At 36.5% G+C, this 22,385-nt stretch overlaps 1 protein-coding gene across 1 annotated transcript in view; it reads right to left on the bottom strand.

Moving 5' to 3' along the window:
- Nucleotides 1–22,385, bottom strand: part of DNER (delta/notch like EGF repeat containing) — a 106,856-nt gene that overhangs the window by 21,543 nt on the left and 62,928 nt on the right. The window contains exons 5-7 of the mRNA XM_050978183.1: nucleotides 13,925–14,070; nucleotides 8,058–8,211; nucleotides 5,968–6,081 (exon numbers count right to left, since the gene is read on the bottom strand). Coding sequence (XP_050834140.1) covers nucleotides 5,968–6,081; nucleotides 8,058–8,211; nucleotides 13,925–14,070 — 414 coding nt within the window. The remainder of the gene's footprint in view (nucleotides 1–5,967; nucleotides 6,082–8,057; nucleotides 8,212–13,924; nucleotides 14,071–22,385) is intronic.

Below are 22,385 nucleotides of genomic sequence, written 5' to 3'. Positions count from 1 at the left end.
CTAAGAAAAGATGGGGAGGCCACACTTGCTCTGTGAGTGCCAGAGTTTCTGGATTTTTTTGGTCACAACTGGCAGCAGGATTTTAGGGGCATCTTCAAAACATTAGGCACCGGAAAAATGACTTTCAATGCTGCATCTCCCTTAGACATCAGAGTTATGGAATGAAAAGCATGGAAAAAATAATCTAATTTACAAAAAAAAAAATGTAGCTAGAAAGATGGAAAGAAAAGAAACAACCTACAGATTGGACTTTTAAGTTCTGTCATACAAACTCTGCAGCAGACCAGGAGAGAAAATCAGGTCTGGCAGGGCACAGCTGAAGAACAGGCTGTCCTCCCCATGTTGTTATCCTATGGCCTCAGTTGCTTCATGGGCTTTGTCAGGACCACCTGCTCAGCAACGCTGAACAGGGAGAGCCTAAAAACAAACACTGTGGAATCCTGTACTGGAGGCCCATCCTGCAGATGATAATTAACCATCAGGAACTGCAAAGAACAGAAACCCCAAAAGCAAGGATGTAATTCCAGCAACGGCTCACTAGCAATTAACAAAGCCTGCACTGCTGTAATAAAATCTTGGTCAGATTTAAAAGAAACTGCAAGGACTTTTAACTATAACCAGGAGGAGATCAGCCACTGAGTCCAGTGAAATCTCTCAAGTAACTCTGAAAGCAGATTAAAAAGGTTTAAGGAGATCTGAGGTCACACAATGACATTAATACAACCTTTGCAGTAATCTTTCCTCCAAAGAGGAGGTTACTGGCAGATGGCTAATGTTTCAAGTGACAAAGCACTTCAAGAACATATGCAGGTTTAAAATACACCAAAACATGTTGCCCTTGTGCTATCTTTGACTGCACTGTGAAATGCGTTTAGGTGATTCTGGAAGTTCAAATCTCAAGCATGAGTCAAATATCTGAAAATACTTAAAGTAGGAAATATGGAAACCTATTATTCTGGCATTTCTAAATGTACACTTAGCCTAATTGTTGAAAGCAAATAATGCAATAACTATAAAAATCAAATTCAGAGTATTGACTGAAAACAGAACCAAATTCCAGACAAAAAAAAATCATCATTGTTTATCTGCAGAAAAGTATCCCCTGAACTGCCCTTCAGCCAGCTAAAATGGACCCAACCCTGCCTGTAGGTCATTGCTGGCATAAAAGGGACATGACTGAAATGCAAAGTCTAGTGGTAATTAGCAAGAATTGAATACAAAATTTACCAAGGAATAACACAGAAGGTAAAGGGGAAAGGCAATAATAGAAAATATTTCTACTGGTAAAACCCACAGTACAATGTCTGTGCTTACATGGAGAGTGATTTGGCTAGGTGTCAGCAAGTATAACAGTTTTAAGTTAGGTGTTATGCTTTATAAATTGCTACAGACTCCAGGTCAGTGATAGACACTAGATCAGATTTCAGAGACAGAAAAGCTCTGAATAAAAGCCAAATTTCTCACCACAGAGGGATTTTAATTATTTGGCTATTGAAAGCAAAAGAGCCATGTGCAAGTCAAGGAAGTAAAACGTTTTCTGAAGACACCACAGAACTGCCTTTTATACAGCCTGTAGAACAGCTTCTCTGAATGTTACATTAGACCCAATTCCAAGAATTCTAAGTAGGTGAAAAATTAGGTCTGTGAATTGTGAGGGCTCAGGACTACAAAACTTTTAACTTTGAAATGCAGGGATAAGCACTAAAAGAAATACAAGCAATTTATTATTTTCCTATAGACATTTGTCTTGTGAGGAAATAGAAATAAATGGTATTCCATCAGAATTCTGTAGAGAGGAAAAAAGTTACTAATCAGAAGGATCAAGAAATCATTAAAACATTGTAAGATTTTGATTGAAATTCACTCTAGCTAAGTCCTTCTTGATGAAGATGAATAGAGGCTAAACCCATTGAAGCATTAAGGAGAAGTCTATTAAAAAAAGGAGCAATTTGGGAAGGTGCCAGGTAAAAACATTAGATTAGTGGAAAGTACCAGAAACTAAACAGCCATAAGAATTTTAATTAACGACAAAATGTTCTTCAGGTAAATTAAACTCTCTTATGGTAATATGAAAAATTCTGCATTCTCATCACCAGTAACCTTGGGAAATGTTCTATATGCAACAGCTGTGTGACCCAGTTTCCTGTGATCAAGATTGTAAATGGGTTTATTCTATGTAAACCCAAAGAAGTTAGAATGACATCTGCAAGATGTACTAGAGAAAAAGGCTTTTACATGAACAATGAAGCAGAGAGAATAGTGAAAACCTTGAAACTTAAACTATTTTTAGTCTCAGTAAATAATTTCTGTTGTCTCAGTCAATTAAGATGCATGGTGACAATGTGCATTTTCTAGCTGCTACTGCAAATCAACACATATGAATCACAACTTAGCATCTTCTATAGCCATCAAACTCTTATTTTCTAAACCACAGAAGCCATTATAAGAGCATTCATAAATTTATTGCTTTCCAGTATTTTCAGAAATGCCTGCAGATATTTCAAGACACTTTTGCTCAGTATGTTGCCAGCAGTAGTTACCTGCAGCTACTCAAATCAAACTGTCAAAACTAAAATAAAATCAATGTTAAAATGTGAATTTCAAGTAATCTATATATATTAAACTCTTTATCATAGCATTGTTTTCGCTCTGTCTTCTTTTATTCTAGAGGATGACTGACATCCATTCTTGCTGCCATTTTTCAAAAATATATTAAGCCAAATTAAAATATTTCTGCCCCTTCTGTCCAAGCTGGTGACCTCCTCATAAAGCATGTTTGAAGAGCCCAAGAACCCAGGCCAGTCTGATGGGGTTGGCCAGCTGAATGCAAGTCATTTTTATCAAAGATTAATGTTTTCCTATAACACTGAAGGCTGTTAATCTATACCTATCATCAGGACATCAAATCTGCATGGAACAGAACTTCAGAAATATCCTGCAACAGAAGTTTATTTCTTTATTATAATTGATCTGCACTTTGCTTATTACTGTCTGGCTTTGTTCTAAACCACAGCCCACTACTAAATAATTTAATATTATCATATGAGCAAAATTCACAAAGGGTGAAGTACCTTCAAGTACTTCAAGTACCAAGTCTTTCATTCTATCTAATTTTACAAAATTTGTGTCTGGAAGGAACACATTTCCTCACCACACAATCAGTTAATTTCCATGCAGTTGGGGTATTTTTAATTTTAACTTTCAACAAAGATTTCTGTGAATTTGATAAATAAGGATCACTAGCTGCAACATCTCTAAAACTTACATTGATCTATTTAATTATATGTGTTTATTAATTTAACACGACATTAATTTATAATTACATTTATTTATACCAACCAGGGGTTTTTAAGTTTCCAATTATTATTTGTGTATTTTGGAAATACACATAACTTCTCAGAAGCTTAAAGAAAATGGAGAAACCAAATTTCCAAATTGATGATTAGTACCCCAAGCAGTTTAAATAAAATCTATTAATGTTTCTGTCAATACAATAGTGTGTTATACACTACAATAACTGGAAGAAAATGAGAGGAGATATTCAAGAGTGATAAGGATGGAATGATTTTGAATATAAATTTCAAATATTCATTTTCAGGTTGGCATGTTTACTACATGTAGGGTTTTAGAATGTTCCTTTGCATGAACATTTGAATGTAATACTAAATGTATGTTTATTGACATAAAATTAATAAAACAATCAAAGACCCCTATCTGATTGTAAGCAAGTACAAGATCAAAACATTATTTTGAAAGTAACAGTGTCAAAATTTTAAATAAATTCTTTGGTCTTTAGTATTGCTTAAGCTTCTTCTCTACAAATGCAAGTACAAAATCCAATTTTTTCGTTACAGGTGATTCCACAACATCATAGAAGAGTTTATTTTCTGACATATTTTGGATATTAAAACATACAGTGCATCCCACAGGAAATGGAATCTGTAAGTAGCATGAACTTTTCTTTACTACAGGACTCTTAAGACAGTAAAATTGTCTAAAGAGCCATCATGAATTCACATCTGAGACAGGCTGTTTTTTCAGGGCCTCAGATCTAGCCTTCAGTCAGTTATCATGTGCTTTTTCATGAACCACAGATCTCGTTTGTAAAAGAAAAGCACAATCTCAAGATCATTCTTCATTGTTTCCATCTGATTCCTTCATCTGCCATCTTTTTCTTTTAAGTGTGATAGTTGCTCCATGTTCTCATCCTTTTCCAAGCCATGTTATATCTGCAGACTGTAGTTCCCACTCAAACACAAGCTCCTTGGTTACCTTTCCCCACTGTGCTGAATTAGCACTACAGAAAGAAAAGCCTTTTCTCAACAAGTGATCACTATTAAGCAGAGCAGAATAGCAGCAGAGCAAGAGACCTCACTTAAATTAGAAAATTGGGGGTTGGCAGGCAAATTTCCAAGTTACTCCATCTGCAGTTTTCAATTAGCTGCTCTGTTGTATTTACAAAAATTACTGAATCTCTTCAGAGATTAAAACCCAAACAAAAGCTCCCAAATTCCGCCTCTGTAAAAGGATAACACCTCAAAAGATGTAAGAATGATCAAGGGACAGTCATTAGTAAACTCAGACAATACATTTTGTCAAATCAACTTTCCTTCCATAAGATATCTGAATTCTTCAGCTCGTTGGCATTAGACCTTCCAGAGCAAAATGAAGAAGCAACAGTGCCCAGCACGACAGCCCAGCAAGGCCCTGCAGGGCCCTGAGCCCAGCAGTGACCCTGCCCCATGGGCAGCAGGAGAGAAGCTGGGCTATTATCAGCATCTTCATTAACAGGCCATTAAGAGCGAGCAATTAATGAGCCACGCACAGAAACACGTATGGCAGACATAAAACAACCAAAAATCTCAGTAGCTGCTCTTCCCAGCATTATTGGAAAAATCATTGCCTGCATTGCTTCCCTAAAGATTCTTCAACAGATTTCTCTGGGGAATTACAAGAAAATTTTAGATCAAGTCTAACATCTAATATTTTTTCTCCTCAGTTTCACTACTATTTATAAGGGAAACAATTTCCAAAAATTTTCCACATGCAGGATCTGCATGGCTGTCAATATGTCCGTTTCTACACAGCAGTTAAGTGTTAAAGCATAGCACTCTAGAAAAGCAAGGAATCAGCCTCAAGAAACTACAAATAATCTTCATTATTAAGCACAGAGATATTACCAGAGCAGTTATCAAAGACTTGGACCCTTAGAGCAAGCATTAAAGTACTGGTAGAACAAAACCAACATTCACAGATCAAGGAAGGACAGAAGTATAATTAGTTCAAAGTTCCAATCTTAATTATAAATAACTAATAGGAGGCTTCATAATTGAAAACTTCCACTCATGATGACTTTTTCATGTGCAATTTAGGGATCTGTCATTGCAGTCAGCACACTGTTATGAAAGCACACTCTGGCATTGGGGTGTCCTTGTTTCACATTTACAAGATTTACCAGTGAGAATCAGCGAGAAGCTTTCATGTCAAGAAAGAAAAATGTCCAAATGGAAAGGAGAATTAATTAAAAATTTTGGGGGATTGAAATAATTCCTTTAGTTATTACTTTTACACACATTTTAGCCAACTGGCCCATGTGCAGAAAAGTGCAAATACTATAAGGGAGACATCTTTTTCTCACATATTTAATGGACAACATAAAAACCAGATCATACCCTGAGTCTCCTCAAATCCACCTTTCTCATCAGTGCTGGAGCCTGATCTCTGTTGTAGAAATAGAGAACATTTCTGCACCACATATACACTGAAACACTAAACTCGTACAACACTTCATATCCTGTTGCTGATTATCCCAAGATTTCCCATCTCATTTTCTTTTCTGCCTACAATTACAAACTAAGGCACAATTTAAAATAAATTAAATATGCATATCTACATGTCAATATAATTGAAACTTTAGAGTAAAACCAGCACTTTCTACGAGGTACTAGAGAGGAGTTAGCTGGTTACCTTCTGGGCACTGACAGCTGAATCCATTGAGGTGGGATGAGCAGGTCCCCCCATTCTGGCATGGCTGCTGGCTGCAATGATCAATCTCTGACTGGCACAGCTCTCCAGTGTAACCTACAAAACAGCTCACAGCATTCAGAAGATGAAGCAAAAACAAGGGTTTACCACTAAACATACTGCTCAGCCATCCAAGTAGTACCATTCCTTTTCTTGAATCAAATTAACCAATACAAGCAATAGAATCCAGGACAGTCTCTCATTTCTTACAAAATGAGATTTCTAATTAAAATGTATACTTCAGGGGAGAAGCATACAAAACCAGCAGAACTCTAGAGACTACATCTGTGGTGTTTTACCAACAGCAATGTTCTGACATCACTAGTGAACTGGCAATAGATGTTGGGTCCTCACTGGTACTCATACAAACAAAAAAATAAAGTAATTTTTGTATGGGTTTCAAATGCAACTTGAATCCCAAGTCAATAATCTTTAGCAAGGCTTTAAACAGAACTCAACACTGTGAATTATTTGTGCATATGCTGAATGACTGTCATTTGCTCCTACTTCTGGGCTTCAAGAAGAGTGTTTATTTTAAGTGGGAGCTGTGAAGAACTGCTCAGCACAGTTGCAAACTCTTCCAAATAAGCTTCTATAAGTTCACAAGCTACAGATTGTGTGTACTGTACTGTTTGACCATAAGTTTGCTTTGTTCCATATGTCTGATGTCTGTAACACATCCCCAAAAAATGAACAAACTTAAAATACAATCTAAATTATTCTACACTCCATACCTAAATCTTATAACAAATACCACACATTCCCCTTCCCTAATTTTTAATTACTTTCAAGAAAATATCTTGGACGCATGACTGAAGAAAAAACTACATGCTACACACAGGCATGTCTTATTTTTTTAAAAGGAACTCTACAAAAATTATTCATAATCTTCCCTCATGAGTATATGTACCTGAATGGCTGCTGTTAAAGGCTAGCAAGCTATGACTATCACTGCTATGAACAGGTGTAGAAGAGAAAGACCCCAAGGTGAGACAGGGGACATACATGGACAGGATTTAGCTGATGCAGGGGAGAAAAAAGGAAAATGAAGGGGAAACCCCTCCCCCCCCAAATTAAACAATTTGGGGGGAAAACACCCATAGTTTTATGAAATAATTATTTTTAATGCAATCATTTATAAAAATAAATATGTCCTATCTTATTACCAACTATAGTGGATGTTTTGTCCATCTGAAAGAGAATATGATTTAGGAATAGCATCCCAAATACGTTGCAGGGACTATAAATGCAGAGGTACTAAACAATCACCAGAGAAGGGGGGAAAGCAGATTTTCGTGAGGTACACGCTAAGAATCATTACACCTCTACATTTTGTGCTGATATTTACCTTCATAACATTTCCTTCTACCAGAATTTGGGAAACATGATCATGTTCACATTTAAGTTTCTGAAACTTGCATAGGGAGACACATAGGATAATTAAACTCTCACATTCAACTTTCTCTAATATTTCTCATATGGAATTAATATTTTTTTAGGAATTCAAAGTTAAATGACAACAGTTAGTTTTCCAGACTGTTTTTTAATGTGTGGACACAAACTTTGGTGGATACAATAATTATGGGTAGAAGCACAAACCACTAAACTTAACAGTGATTGAGCCATTTGAATGATGTCATACATTTGATATTAAAAAATTAAGAATTATTACAAGAAAAAAAAAGCTAAACCTAAATTTTTGTGTGGTGGTCACAGAACACTTCTGAAAAAAAAAAAAAAAAAAAAACCCAAAACCTGACAAAGAAAAAGCTGATGTAAACTAAATTTTGCTCCTGTGTTTTTAGTAGGCAAAGTTCCACTAGTTATGATTAATTCCCTCACAGGGTTGATGTTCAGACATGTGCTTTCCCGTGGCATTTATTTTTCACTAATGAAGAACCTTACACTGCCCTTATGCTGTTGTTGCATTTTCTGTCTGTTCTGGTATCAGAAGTTGCACAGTTCACTGCTCTGCAAAAAGAGATGCTCTGAATGTCAAGCAAAGCTGCATTATTCAAGAATTCAAAACCTACCAGGCAAGCAGCTGCAGGTGAAATTGTTCCTGTCGTGTTTCTGTGCTACATCAGTGCAGGTTGCATTGTTCTGGCAAGGTTGGCTCTGACAGGCATCAAATTCTTCACACAGGGAACCCTTATATGCATCTTCACACTCACAAAAAAATGTTGTCTAAAAACAAAGAGGATATGTACTTCACAATACATTTTCAAGGATGATGTTTTCATTTCATACACTTCTGAACAAAGGTGGTTTGGTTTTCCTGTTCATAACAGTAGTTGCCACAAACACATCAACTGAACAAAGTTACTCCTTGAAATACTAAACCTGCACCAATTCTTCAGCTCAAATTTTTAATGATGTTGGGTCATTTCATCTAGACAAGGAGTCTGGGATCAGATCCATAATATCTAAATCATTATACATTTTTTCTTCCATTCCAGAAATTAGATTTGTAGGCTGAAATAACAGTCGGAATAATGTGCAAATTTACTGCAGAGTCCTACTACAGACAGGCACTCTTCACATGACAAGGTCTCAGAGTGGTACTTCAGCAGTAACATTCCCTTTTCAATTCTGTAAAAATATGTCCTCTTCTGAGTGTATTCATTACCTTTTCTAAACTTTGCTGCTTAATAAAAATCAAGACCACTACACCTCTTGAAGGCTTAAAAGTAGCTACAGGAGGCATGATATGGCACATTTGTGTTGGTAACAAAATAATTCAAATCAGATTTAAAAACTCTGTAAGTGACTATGATTGTTAAGGAAGTCTCCAAGAAAAGAAGCAGGGAAAGCTCTCTCCTCTGTGGTGTGCGTTTAGATGACATCTGAATCTTTGTTTTTCAAACACTAGATGGCAACATCACTCACTCTCATCTATTCCAAAGCCAGACCCTCGGTGCTGGAACGCAGCTGTCCCATGCACCAACACCGGAATGCCAAGTGCAGAGCACGCATGGAACTAGAAACAAAGAGATTTGGGGCTTCTGGTTTTGCTTCATATGAATAATCAGCTTTCTACTTAAGTATAAAATAATCATCTTCACATAAATAAAAAAACTTCACTCAGTGAACTCCAGATTTCACTCTTCCTTACAAATATCACACTGGTAGAGTTATACAAGAATAAATATGATACATCTTCAAAACTCAGATCCATGACTATGTTATTTATCAGGAGTGCCAGAAGCCCTTTTTAAGTGTACAGTCTACACATGTTCTGGAATTCACCCCAGCCCCTTCACCAAACAGCTCTGAGTATCTCACACACCAGCGACAGGTTTCCAAAAAAGGCTGTAGTTCAACAGAAAGGAAAGACAGTCAAGCAAAAGAGAGTCAAAATTATTTTACTCACATAGCACAGTAACTATCTTTAAAGTTTTATCCAAGAGTTTGATATAGGGATCAATTTACCATAGAGAGTACTTAACAAAATGGGGCTTGAAAGCTGCAAAAGAAAAGCATTTTAACACTTCAATCTGAAATATCTAATGACAGGTAACAGTTCTGAGATGCTGACAGATCTTCTGTGGAGAAGATTAGGTTATTATCACTTACCCCAATTGATACTACTTTTTTTTTCAGATAGATAACATGCACTAAGTATATTTGAGCCAAACTAAGTCAAGAAGCATCTCCACACTGCCACTATGCTAGAATTAATGTCAGTAAGAACTCCAAAATTATCTACCATCAATCAAAAGATCATCTATTTTACTTGATGAAGTGCAAATATATAGAATAATTTTGGAAGGTAATAAAAAAATTTTTAAAAATAATTTGCTATAATGCAGCCTGTACCATATCATAAATAGAGCTGGAATATAGTACTTTTTTGCTAGTCTAATTAGGAGAGTAATAAATCCTATTTTTACTGTGGCAAAGAAGTTCAGATGACCAGAAGAAAACTAATGTCTACTCTCTCTTACTGAGAAAGACTTTCAGTATTTAGTACAACTCAGACTGAGTTACTATAATATTTGAGCAAAATATTGCATGATCATTCCATACTCCAGAGCATACTGTACCTACGAAAATAAGTCTGTATGCAGGACAGCATACCTTCAGGTATACATGAGGGGTTTTATAATTTGCCTTTTTACAGATTATTATCAAATGGATCCGTCCCAAAGCTTCCAGCTTGCATAGAAGACATGGAAACAATTGCTATTCAATTCAATGTATTATTTCTCTGTGCAGACAGAGGCCAGATATTTTTTGTGTAAATCTCATGGGTTCTAAATCTAGCAATAAAAATTCATATTTAAACAGTCAGACCATCCACATTTTTTATGGGACAGTCAAAGTTATGGCACAGAGCAATCTGTGAGAGAACCTCTCATGTAAGCAAAATTGTGGCACTCACAATCAATGGATGGCCCGAGTTCACTTCAAAATCTTCATGAAATTCATGAAATCAGAAATCCACACCAGACAAATCTCTCCCCTTCTTTGTGTTAACAACAAAACTTTTCTCTTCCATTAACTGCTAACTGTTAACTCATCCTGGTGTGAAGGTGATTAGATGAATGTGAGAGTGATATTTATGTTGTGATGATGCCAAGACCAGTGCTATACATCTGACACATTCCTGTTTCCCTTGTGGACAAGCAGCAAGCATGGCAGCAGAACAGGCACAAAGTTCATATAAAGGAAGAAAAAGGCATCACTTGAGCTCAGCATCACCTCACTGCACAGAACTTCACTCAAAGTGATGAATTTTTCTTCCTTTGAAAAGAACAATAATTGAAAACAAAACTTTGCATTTGAACTTTGCTTTTTATAACCACGCTCTATAAAAAGCATCTAGCTGAGTAGAAGTCAAGTTATAGATCAGCAAGGAATGAGTAAAAACTGGCCAAGACTCCCAGGTTAGACCAGAATTCATTTGTTTATAGTTATATGCACTCTATACATAACAGTAACCCCCCGTGCTTATATCACTGCAGATTGTTAACTACATTTAAATTTCCCAATAAGCAGATGTGTTCCTACATTCTTTTACATTCTACTAGATTTGAAATAAAACTGTGAAGTACATAAAAGCTCAAAGACAAGCATTAATCTTCTTGGCACTGGAAGCAATGACTACAGCCAGCAGAGCTCTGAGCTTGCTCATGGCATTGGGCCTTTTATGCATTCTTCTAAGAAGTTGGTTTGCATCCTGCAAGACTGGATTGTGCAAAACCAGAATGAATTATGGATAAAAACAAACAGCAAATCACAAAGGGTGCATTTTAAATTTAAAGAAAATTAAAGTTTATGTTCTGCAAAAAGGAGTGCCTTATGGGAAACAGACACAATGGCTGTCATGTCAAGCACGCAATTTTGGCAGCCGCTTGCTCCACCATTAGGGAAATCATCAAGACATTTTAGAGCACATCTCACCTAATTTCAGTTAAACAATGGCAAAAACATTCTACTTAATAAAATATGCCCTTCTATTTTTATCTTATGCTGGGCATGAATCAGGGTCCTATCTGAAGTTCTCTGATGCACCAGTATAGGCTAAAGAGCAAGGAAAGCTCACGGACTTAGAAGCACAGGACAGGCAAAAAGACAACATGGCATTTTCATTCCCCCTGGAGTAGGAGACTGGATATAAATTAACTTCCTTTTGGTCACTGTATTTGATGTTCTTGCAAACTACCCCAGCCCAGCAGGCACCTGGCACAGGTTTGATGGCATTTGAGAGGATCACTGGAAGCATTCCTCATTTATTCAGGTTCTAGAAAACTCAGGAGCAGTTAATAACAGCAAAAATAAAATCAATTGCATTTCTGAAGTTAAAATTTGATTTGAAGATATATTTATATGACTATTAAAGATATTTATATATTTACATAATTTTTATAATTTTTTATATTTAGAAATATTGAGAATCTTGCTAATTCTTGATCTCTGACTGCCATTAATCACTAGATACTCTTCAGAAGTTGATTTAGACATGGTTTGTGTGTCCCACAGCTTCAGCCACAGGTCTACTACAGCCTAGTGCATGTTATACCAAAAATACTGCCTTAATAAATTTTCTGGTTATTAGGTTCAGAGAAAGAATAGTGATAAGATAGGAACAGTCCTAATTTTTTCTATTCACTTTCCAGGGAAAGCAGCAGCCTGCACGTGCACAAGGCAGGGCTGTCTCATCCCTCACTGTTCTGGTTTTTACACAGAAAGCTTCCAATGTCAAGATTACAGGTAGGAACCTACAGATACTGGTTTATCTTTGTTTTAAGTTAAATAATTGCTTCTCTTTCTTACTATGAAGCCAATCTGTCTTTTTTAAAGAAAAATTTACTTTATTTTCTACATCTTAAAAGATTAATAACACATGGATAATTATTATAGGCCATATATGCTTTCCCTTAATACAGAAATGCATTAATTCTTCTGCATAGATATAGGAAACGATTTATTCTTATTTTGTGACATCACATGCAACAAGAAAAAGAAATTAGTCATAAAATGGACAAACAACACAAAAATATATTAAATGAGGCAATCTATCAAAAGATATAACACTCAAATTGACAGAAAATAGAAAAAGACAATATTCTGACATGCTGTTATGAATAGTAAACTTGAACATTTTATTTATGTAAGTCAAATTCAAAACACTGACTTACTAAAATAAAAATTATAAATACAGTAAAGCACAAAAACTAAACTGGACTATGAAATACAACACTGTATCTGAATGAATAATTTATTTGGATACCAGCCAGCTGGTATAGTAAAGCAGCATTTATTTCTAAATTCATCTTGCAATAATTATGTTCACACATTACCTCAAGCATTTTACAAATTCATTTTTGAGAAATAAAACAGATAATTACTCCAGATGTTAGTACTGCCACGTATGTATAGATTACTGTGGCAATTTAATTATTGTTGTTACAATTCAAAACACCATTTTCTATCAAACAAGCTTATTGAGAATTTAAATCAGAAACTGGTAGCAGATGAACTACAAGTGAATTCGCTCAATATGCCAATTTTTTTGTGCTCACAGCAGGCTCACAGCTGTTAATATTTACTCAACAGTTACTACTGCTTTTATCTCCCAAATGAATAACAATAAAACCAAAGATTAACTGTGCATATTTGTGCTGTAAATGACTTTTAATCCATGAAATAAAAAATAACATGTATAGAAGGTAACAGAGTATACAGTAGCTAAATCACAAAAGCCCAGTCTGGTTTTGTAAAAGCAGAACAGACTGCAAATTTGACAGATTTGGTTCTTATTTTCTTATGTTGCTAGATCACACAAAATCCCCAGTGTCCAGTGGAATTGCCATTGCAATCCCTCAGGGCAGTATTATGTAAAGGACAAAGCTGTACAGGAAACCTTGCAACCACTATCAAATTACTCCATTCTGCTTCTTCTCATAATTATGGTCAGGTAATTCCACTGCACTGGTCAGTCTACTCTGAGTAAGCAGTTTTTAAGAGGTGGAGAGAGAAGCACTAGATTAAAGCTGACCTAAAACCTATGACAAGGTTGAGAACTTAACAAATCTGAGCACATTGGTCTGGAGAGTGGAGATCCCAAGTGCCAACATCGTGGTCCTCCTTTCGGGGAACTTCCTCCTACAGTGACTCTAAGATGCAGTACAAATTCCCTTACAGCTGATATGAACCACTGTTTTTATAGCCAGGGTAGGGTATGAATCTTTGCATCTCACTTCTGTTATTTTCTTACTTCAAGTGCTTGCTTGTCAGGTATAGCAGATACATATTGTTGTTATTTAGTGGCACCTGGGGGATGTCGATGCCTGTTACACAGCTGCAAGGTATAAACACCAAGGACAATTTACCCTGTGTTTCAATTATCACAGAATTGCCACATGACAGGAATGTCTTGGTGAGCTGACCTTACCTCCTGTGGCTTGGTGATGCATTTCCCTTTCCCTGAGCATGGGAAGTTGTCTGAATGGCTCCCCACAGGCATGCAGGTACTCACTTTCACCACCACAGTCAAGCGCAGAGCCACAATGCACTTGGTAACTGAATCATTCAAAAAACCTTTTAAAAAACAAAAGAAAATATGCTTGTTAGATGACAAAATAGGCTGATACTGTTAATGCTCTGCAGCTAGACAAACAAATAAAAGTGATTTGAAATAAACTGTCAACTAAGAACAAAACTGCTCATACTTAATACAAACCTCTCTGAATGCAAGGCACGTAAATACAAATTAAAATAAAAATACACTTTGGAGACAAACCTCATTATATTGATTAAAAAAGGAAGACAGGATGGTGAATCATATCTACTTCCAGAGCTCAAACCTACATTTATGTTTCAAAAATAAATGCTTTTGCCTGCTACTTTTTGAAAAGTTAAAATATATATTTATTTCTTTAATGACAAGAAACATGAAAACAAAATTTTGTGGAGAAATATATTTAAATGAATTCATAAAAGTTACTTTCAGATTTAAAAAGCAGCCAGATTCCTTACATTGGTAAAAGATTGAGAATCCCTTTGGTTTTGTTTTCTATGAAGTTTGCAAGAATATACTAATACCACTTGACAGCATTTCTTTGTGTATTTGCAATACAAGTATTATTGAATGTCTGATCTGATGTCTCTGTAAGCTGGTATGGCAGGTAAAGATGAACTAAACATGGAAACAGGAACACTGGACAAGGAACAGAGAGATTCATGCATCTCTTGCTAGCACCTGTAATTGCACAGAAGGAAAAAAAATTGTGGTTGGAAGCTATTAAAACACACTGGAGCATAACAACTTCACTATCACACATATTCCTAACAGATTTATCTGCAAAAGAAAAGACAGACAGGAAAGATAAAATGGGGCACACACACAGTCCATGATATATGGGATAAAGTCAGAGTTCATGTCCAAATACACAGCCCCTGCTCCTGCACTTGTGCTTGAACTCCAACACACTGATTAGACTCCTGCACCACAGCCCTTCCATGAATGGCATCAATTAATTGTTTTGTTTGGGAGAATAAATGTGCACTGGCACAAAAAAAAAAGTGGGTTTGGTATAGTCTATATACTGTATGCAGAATTTATGCATACAAACCACCAAAGATCCTTTCATAGACTGTCAAACCTTAATTTCACTGTCCTCCATGTAGGCAGACTCCAAAGGGTCTAAGACTGTAGGACCAGAATGGAATGTTGCAGGCACAAAGCTATTCCATGATTCTCCTTTTCTTTGGAAAATACAGAGAGAATTTAAGCAAAAATTGATGGGTTTTTTTAAAACAAATATCCTTAATTTTTAAAAGAACAACACTAAACAGATGCAGTGTATGACATAGAATGTTTTTTCTTAGATTTTCCACTTTAAATTGCAAAATCCATTTACAGCCTAAACCTCCAAGGAGCTTCAAAGATGCAATTCAGCTTCTTGCATTATAGACTGGAGATAGCACAACATTTAGTCATGAGGAAAAAAATAAAACAAAATATTTTTAATGAACAGGAACAGACAAAAGTTTAATGAAACAGAACTTCAAGTGAATTCTCTTTCAGAACAGCTGCTAAGCATTACTTACATTTTGCATAAGGAAGTGTCAAGCATGACTAATTCTACAAATTCCACACAAAATCACGTGGAAGACTTGAATTCTTTGTTCTTCATTTTTAGATTTCACTTTTTTAAATGCTGCATTCCTTCAGCTGTTAGTTGTCTATGATCCCTAAATCCTGCCTTCAAACAGGAAAATCTTATGTCCTACATAGACACCACTGGCTTGAGTACAGCCTCGACAAGTTAGCTGAATGTTCTAAAGGATCAGATTAAAAAAAAAAAAAACCAAAAACACATGTATTGGGTATAGTTCCAAATGCCTAATGGTCTGTTTTGGCTAGTGAAGATTATTGTAATCTGATGACCTCTTCAAAGCAGGCCAATTTATTCTGGCCTCAATACATACCCCATTTTTACCCATCTGTTCAAAGATGCAGCCAGAATTTTTCTGTAACAATTGAATGCGATTGTCACTGGCAGTCCTGCAATTATATGTGAATGCTTGGAAGAATGTGGTATTTAGAAAATGTCTTTGGGTTCACATTTCCTTGTCTGAAGCAGATTGTTACATATTCTTCAGGACAGTTCCCTAAAGAAATATTAAATCAACCTTCTTTGTACTTTGAATCTTGTTACTATTTTGGTATCAAAAGCCCTTAGGCAAACCACTGAAAAATCATTATTCTCTCTGGAATGCCACACATTTTCCTGCAATTTCTAATCATCTCACCTAATTTGTAAATACTATAAACATACAAACATGGGTATTTATTTTCACTTTATAGAAGTTGCATATAATGTGCTGAGATCTCTAGGTTTTAAGGCTAGAAGAAGCTTGTCTGACCATCTAAATATAACACCCTGCTTAACTCAGGTCATAGCACTTCAATTAATTCTTTTCCCAATTCCCATAACAGCAACTGAACTACAGTGAGTTCTAAGTTCTATTTTTAACTTCTAGATGGGAGAATAATTTCAGAGCCATATTTACAGCTCCTTTCATCTTAGGTTTGGAGAAAAATATTACAGCAGTTTAAACCAAAAGGTAATTTTGTTCAGTTCAACCTTGCTGGTTTTCTAAAGCCAGTTAAAACATAATGGCATCAAAGCATTTTTAGTTGCAGAATTCAGGGTTGAGTTATTTACAGTAATATAACAGAAACAATTCTCAAGCCTAATAAATCATAATGTGATGTGAGTAGTTATAGATTGCAGAGGAGGCATTTTCAAGCTTTTTGCACACACATTTGAGAGTCTGGGAAATGCCTTCACAATTTCCTTGGCAGAAAGCATGGTAAAATACACTACAGCTCCTTCCTCCCTGGCAGTTCCACAGACATATGTCTAGGAGCACAAGGTATGGGTGCTCCTGTTTCACTTGCATCAATAAAGTTAAGAATGAAAAAAAAAGGAATAAAGTCAAACTAAAAGATAACAGGTGTCATCATTATGCCCAGATACTTTCAGAAGATCATATCATGCCATTCAGATTTCCAGTACTGAAACATTAACTGAGTGTATGCTTTCTAGACTAGAGAAACTGATTTGCTTCCCCCACAAGCCCCATTTCTTAGCAATACCTTCCTTCCAAGCACAACAGTCTGAGGTCAGTGAGCTGGTCCACAGTGGACAGTCAAAATAGGGAAGATTGAAGCTAACAGACCACCAAGAAGGTTATCATATTGCATATAATGTTAGCAAAAGGCAAAACACTTCACTAGAAATCATTCACTAACTCTTGCTATGCACCCCACACGCTCTAACACACACCAACACCTTTTGCATTTGGCTCAAATGTATCTCTCTGTATTCCACACAGTGAATGCATGCATTCCAAAGACATCCACCTTTGGCTGAAACAGTAATTATCCTTTTAGTTCCAGTTCACAGAAGAGTAGATCTTTGAGTTCACCTAAAGGTTTCTTAGATGAGTGAGAATGTCTGCCAAGGCAGGATTGGGCACTCAACAAAGTACCAGTCCTCGAGTTTTCAACTTATTTTTAGCCTGGTTTCCCAAGGAAATGAGACAGCAGTGGGATGTCTATCAGTTTCCATCTGTTCTCTTTTTCTCTCTCAACACTTTCCCACACCAAAAGCTTTTGGGGTCAGTAGCCAACTTCAACATTTTGCAAATCAGTGAAGTTCTCAAAGACACTAAGTGCCTACAGCTCCCCTGCACAGCAAGCAGCCCTTGCACCAAGGGCATTGGTAGGTCAAGATGGCAGGAAAACTAAAAAGAGCCCCAGAATAAGGTGATGTAGAGTCTCCATCCCGTTCCCCATGTACAGTATAGTCACCTATTCATTACTTAGAAAATGGGAAACTGAGATATAGTTAAATGGAAGAAACCCAGATCATATCAGTCCTTCAGGATCAAAGCAGCAATACTTGGTGTGCCTGCACCACAGCTTCAGTTCTTCTCATGCAGTAACATAGTGAAGCTGTGATACCTCCAGACCAGATTTCAGCTTCTAGAAAAAACACTGCTGTTAAGAGCAAAATGAGCATCCTTTATAAACCTTACTGGTGCAGGATAGAAGCTACATAGGTATATTTGATAGTTCATCCACAGATGATGGAAAGTCATAGAAATAACCTAAAGTGTAAAAGAGTCCAGAGGAATTTTCTTTTTGACCACATCTCTCCCACCACAGAAGAAAATGTTATCCAGCAAGCTAAACAAGAATAGTCAATATACTCAACCTCTTTTTTTAATGGCCATTAAACTTTGCAGACATAAGAACACTTGAAAAAAAGGAAGCTAGGGAAGAAAGACAACTATATTTTTATTACAGTACCCACCAGAAAAAAAGAAAAAAAGGAATTAATTCTAGTTCTACCTCCTAAAATGTTTGATGCCCAAAATTTATCCAAAGACTATTTCATGTCCTCGTCATGTGATATAGTTAACATTCAATACCATGAAAATTACTATGAAAACAGAGGTCTGTACTAATCACCACCATGGTTCAGTGCCTTTTTGGATCTAAGCATGAAGTTGGAAATCTACTCTTACTCTATGAACCAATTTCCCTCTGTTATGGCACTGTATATCACAATCTCAAATAGTTTTCCATCTATCAAATCTAAGCAAGCTCAATCCTTCTCTTGTTCATACAACCCATGTCCAACTCATTTTAGAGATCTAACAAATGAAAAAGCATGACAGGATATTCTCATGATGCACTCAATTTTGAAAATTTACCTTTACATGTTCAAGTAGCAGAGGCCTGCTTTTGATTTACAAATGGACAAACATTAACACCAAACCCACCCCCAGCCCCCCATGACACTGATACTCATGGTCATTAAGGCCTACCAATCCCCTAAGGACCCTGACACCAATACTGTTCTAAAGAATAGGAAAAATGGGTCAGGAATCCTTTCCTAGTTTGCCTCAGGATGATTATCATACATAAGAAAATGAGAAGTGAGGAACAGGTAATCAATGCCATTTGCAATCTTTGATGCAGTACATCAGCGCCATCAGCACCATACAGAACATCTGAGATCATTCTCTAATGATGCTGCTAGGCAACATAGCATCTGGGGATACAAAAATACAGCTGCAATAGCAAAATTGCTATTTTGTCCACAAATAGCACTATTTATAGGTGGCACAACTCTCCCAAATTCTATATAGATCAGCATGCTTACTGTGCTTTATTCACAGAAGCCTTGGTCAGATACTGCTTTTGAAAGTATATATAGATTCTAATGAGAATCAGTTCAAGAACTGTTTCAAATATTTTATTTTTCACAAGCTCACGTGAAACAGCAATTTAAAGAATTTTTCTTGGGAGGTGACTGAAAACCTTCTCATCACATTCACTGTCTTCTCCAAATTGCATTCATTGCCACAGTCAGTTTTAGATGTATATGCTTTCCTCCTTTGCTACCAACAATAAACAGCCTGGGCTCCTGCAATCAAACACTCTCTCCTCAGGCATTACCACTAAAAGGTAAGAGTGCTGCTGCTCAAGTTATATCCTCAGTAACAATCCTACAGTTCTACCAGAGGCAGACTGACAATGGTAGTGTTACACTGGTGTAAGAGAAAGCAAAACTTGGGTGTCAGAAAATTATTACCAAAACTTTGGGAAGAAAGAGCACACAGCTTGCCTCTCAAGCTGGAGCTCAAGTTTTGCAGGACTGGTAGTAAAAATATATTTATGAACTGAGCAAAACAGTTGAATTCACTTAGCATAGCAAAGTCCCGTGTTCCACTACATTTCCTCTATAACAAACGTCAATTTCTGAATTTCACTGTTACTTAAACAATTATCCAGCTTAATAACTTGACTGGAGCAAACCCCACGACAGAATTATTCAAGTCAGCTAGCAGGAGTGCACTTACTCTTACAAAGCCACTTGCGTTCAGCTTATTAAGGAGCTGTGGCAGTACCTTAATGTGACCTTCTCCCACAGCTTCAAGGACTCTGCTTACAGTCCACAGTAATGGTGAAAGCCCAGCAAGGGTGACAAGACTATTCTTCTGAAAGATTTCCTGTATCCCAATTTCCCAATGTATCTTATTTGTCAGCATTTCAGCCAAGTTGCCAAGCTGGCACAGAACTATTTTGGGCCCAAATGTAGACCACTAGAGCCTCTGATTCCACACTTGGCAAACATAGTTAAGTGTGGTGGAATACAAGTGGTGCAGCTGGGACTGCTCTAAGGAGAGCTGCAGAAGATGGGATGGCAAGGTTGGCTAGGATATATCTGTAGTGACTGCTTCAACAGAGAGGCTCTATTAGTGGCTACCCTACTTTTAAATACACATTACAGCATGTTACACTACCAGCTGAAGACCTCATGACATTTTACAAGCATTATTAAAATGTGTCTCACACTGGTGAGACAATGTACCAGTTATGCACTGGTATCCATATTCCATGGATCAGGTTCTGCAGTCTGCCCAAGATCTTATCATGCAAACAACCATGTGATCAACTTAAAATAAATATCTTGATCTTGATTGTGAATTGGTCAGAGAAGTCATATTTGAAGAAAGAGTAATCTTAAAATTAGAGAAACAAACAAAAACTATTTCACCAAACATTACAAATTTGAGTTGATGAACCTCCAAAGACAGACTAGAAAAATAATTTCGCATTGCTACTTGCTAGAAATAGAAGTTAATAGAAATTAATTTTGAATAATTTACTAATTTAATAAAGATGACTCTAAACTTATTTAAATGCTAGCTTAAAACATAAAACAATGTGTGAAAATAGTAACTAGTCTGATGTTTACATCTATTTATATGTGAGATGAGGTACACGCAACTTGATCACAAAGGACAGGATATTTATTTTATCATACTTATAAAGATACCCTTTCTTATATAGGCCAATAGTACTCTTCAGAATGGTTTGCATTTCAGCTGAATGCTGAAAGGCCATCTTTTAAAATAAATCATTGAAATTAACACTTCACTATGTTTTTCTTGCAGTTCACACTTTGCTGCTGCTGCTACTGCTCACCAAAAGGCATTTTCTGCAAAGTTAGCTCTTGTGCCCAGAACCCCAGGGAAATGTTCTGTTGAGCACAATTCTCAAATTTGCAGACAATAGGGCCCTTCCAGGCAAATTACACACTTAAAATTGAGAACCCCACTCACTGGAGCAGCTGCCAGCAACTCCCCCCAGCGAGGCTGCCTGCACGAAAGGAGCAGGACAGTCACGCACACGGACAGGGCTTCTGCACATCCCTCAGAGTGTGCAGGGCACGGAGATTTAATTAGGTCCAGAGTGAACGAGGGTTCAGTCAAATGACTGCAATATGCCATGGACTGGGAGTTCACACAGATGCTCAGCTGATACATGGCAACTTGTTAAAGCTAGAGTAACCTGATTATGTGGCTTTCAGTGAATTCAATTCACACACCTCCTATTATGAAATAAAATTGTCCTATTTAATTTTTTGCTTAAGTGAAAACAATTTCAAGATGCAGTAAACTGCTTTCTTTAGACAGAAATGTGTGCATGTTTTAGATGCCTGTAACAACAAAAACCACATCTCAAAACCCGAGCTACAATTTGCTTCTTAATCTGAAATCCTATTTCCAGACGAGAAGAGTTAGAAAAGGCCAACTTGTTTCACAATATCTCTCTGGATTATTTTTATTTCACATAGTATTTTTTTATACTGCTTCATTTTTGCCTATTCAATATAGCTGCACAAGTATTGGCGGTGACTGCTCGTTAATGCACGACAAGGTCTTGCAGGGAAACTCGTTGAATAATCAAAGAACAACAGAAGAGTAAATAACTGCTCAGGGCAGAGTTAGAAAAGAAAATAATTTGTTGCATTTGAAAGGCAGGACAGCATTTTGGATTGGAAAATATTATCCTTCCTGACATAGAACCATATGGCTCCCACACTTATTAAAAAGCAGCAGATATTTTGTGCTTCAGAAGCCAAGCATTACTTTTCTTTTTTAAGCCAAACATCAAAAAGTTTTGTGGAATTCAAGCAAGCTGCCTTAGAGGTGTTGGCATTTGAATGGCATCAGTACTGTTCATCTCACCACAAAGATGCTAGAGCACCTATTTTCAAGTGAGTTTGTACAGCTACCAATTTTATTTAAGGAATTTTTTTTAATACTTGATAATTATAGCTTAAAGCAGCTAATTATATTGTATTGATCTAAAAGGCTGGGTATCTTGGAGAAAACCAGATGACATGCCAAGCAATGTCAACTGACAAGTCTACGTCAGGTTCTGTTTGCTGTGATGAAAATAAGCATTATAATTTAAAGGTTATGCTGGAGGACTTATTTTCTGTTCAGATAAAAATATTAATTCAAAATAAATGTTAAACTTT

The sequence above is a fragment of the Serinus canaria genome, chromosome 9 (assembly GCF_022539315.1).
Source record: "Serinus canaria isolate serCan28SL12 chromosome 9, serCan2020, whole genome shotgun sequence".
Taxonomy (NCBI): domain Eukaryota; kingdom Metazoa; phylum Chordata; class Aves; order Passeriformes; family Fringillidae; genus Serinus; species Serinus canaria.
This window is presented reverse-complemented; position numbering and strand designations above follow the sequence as displayed.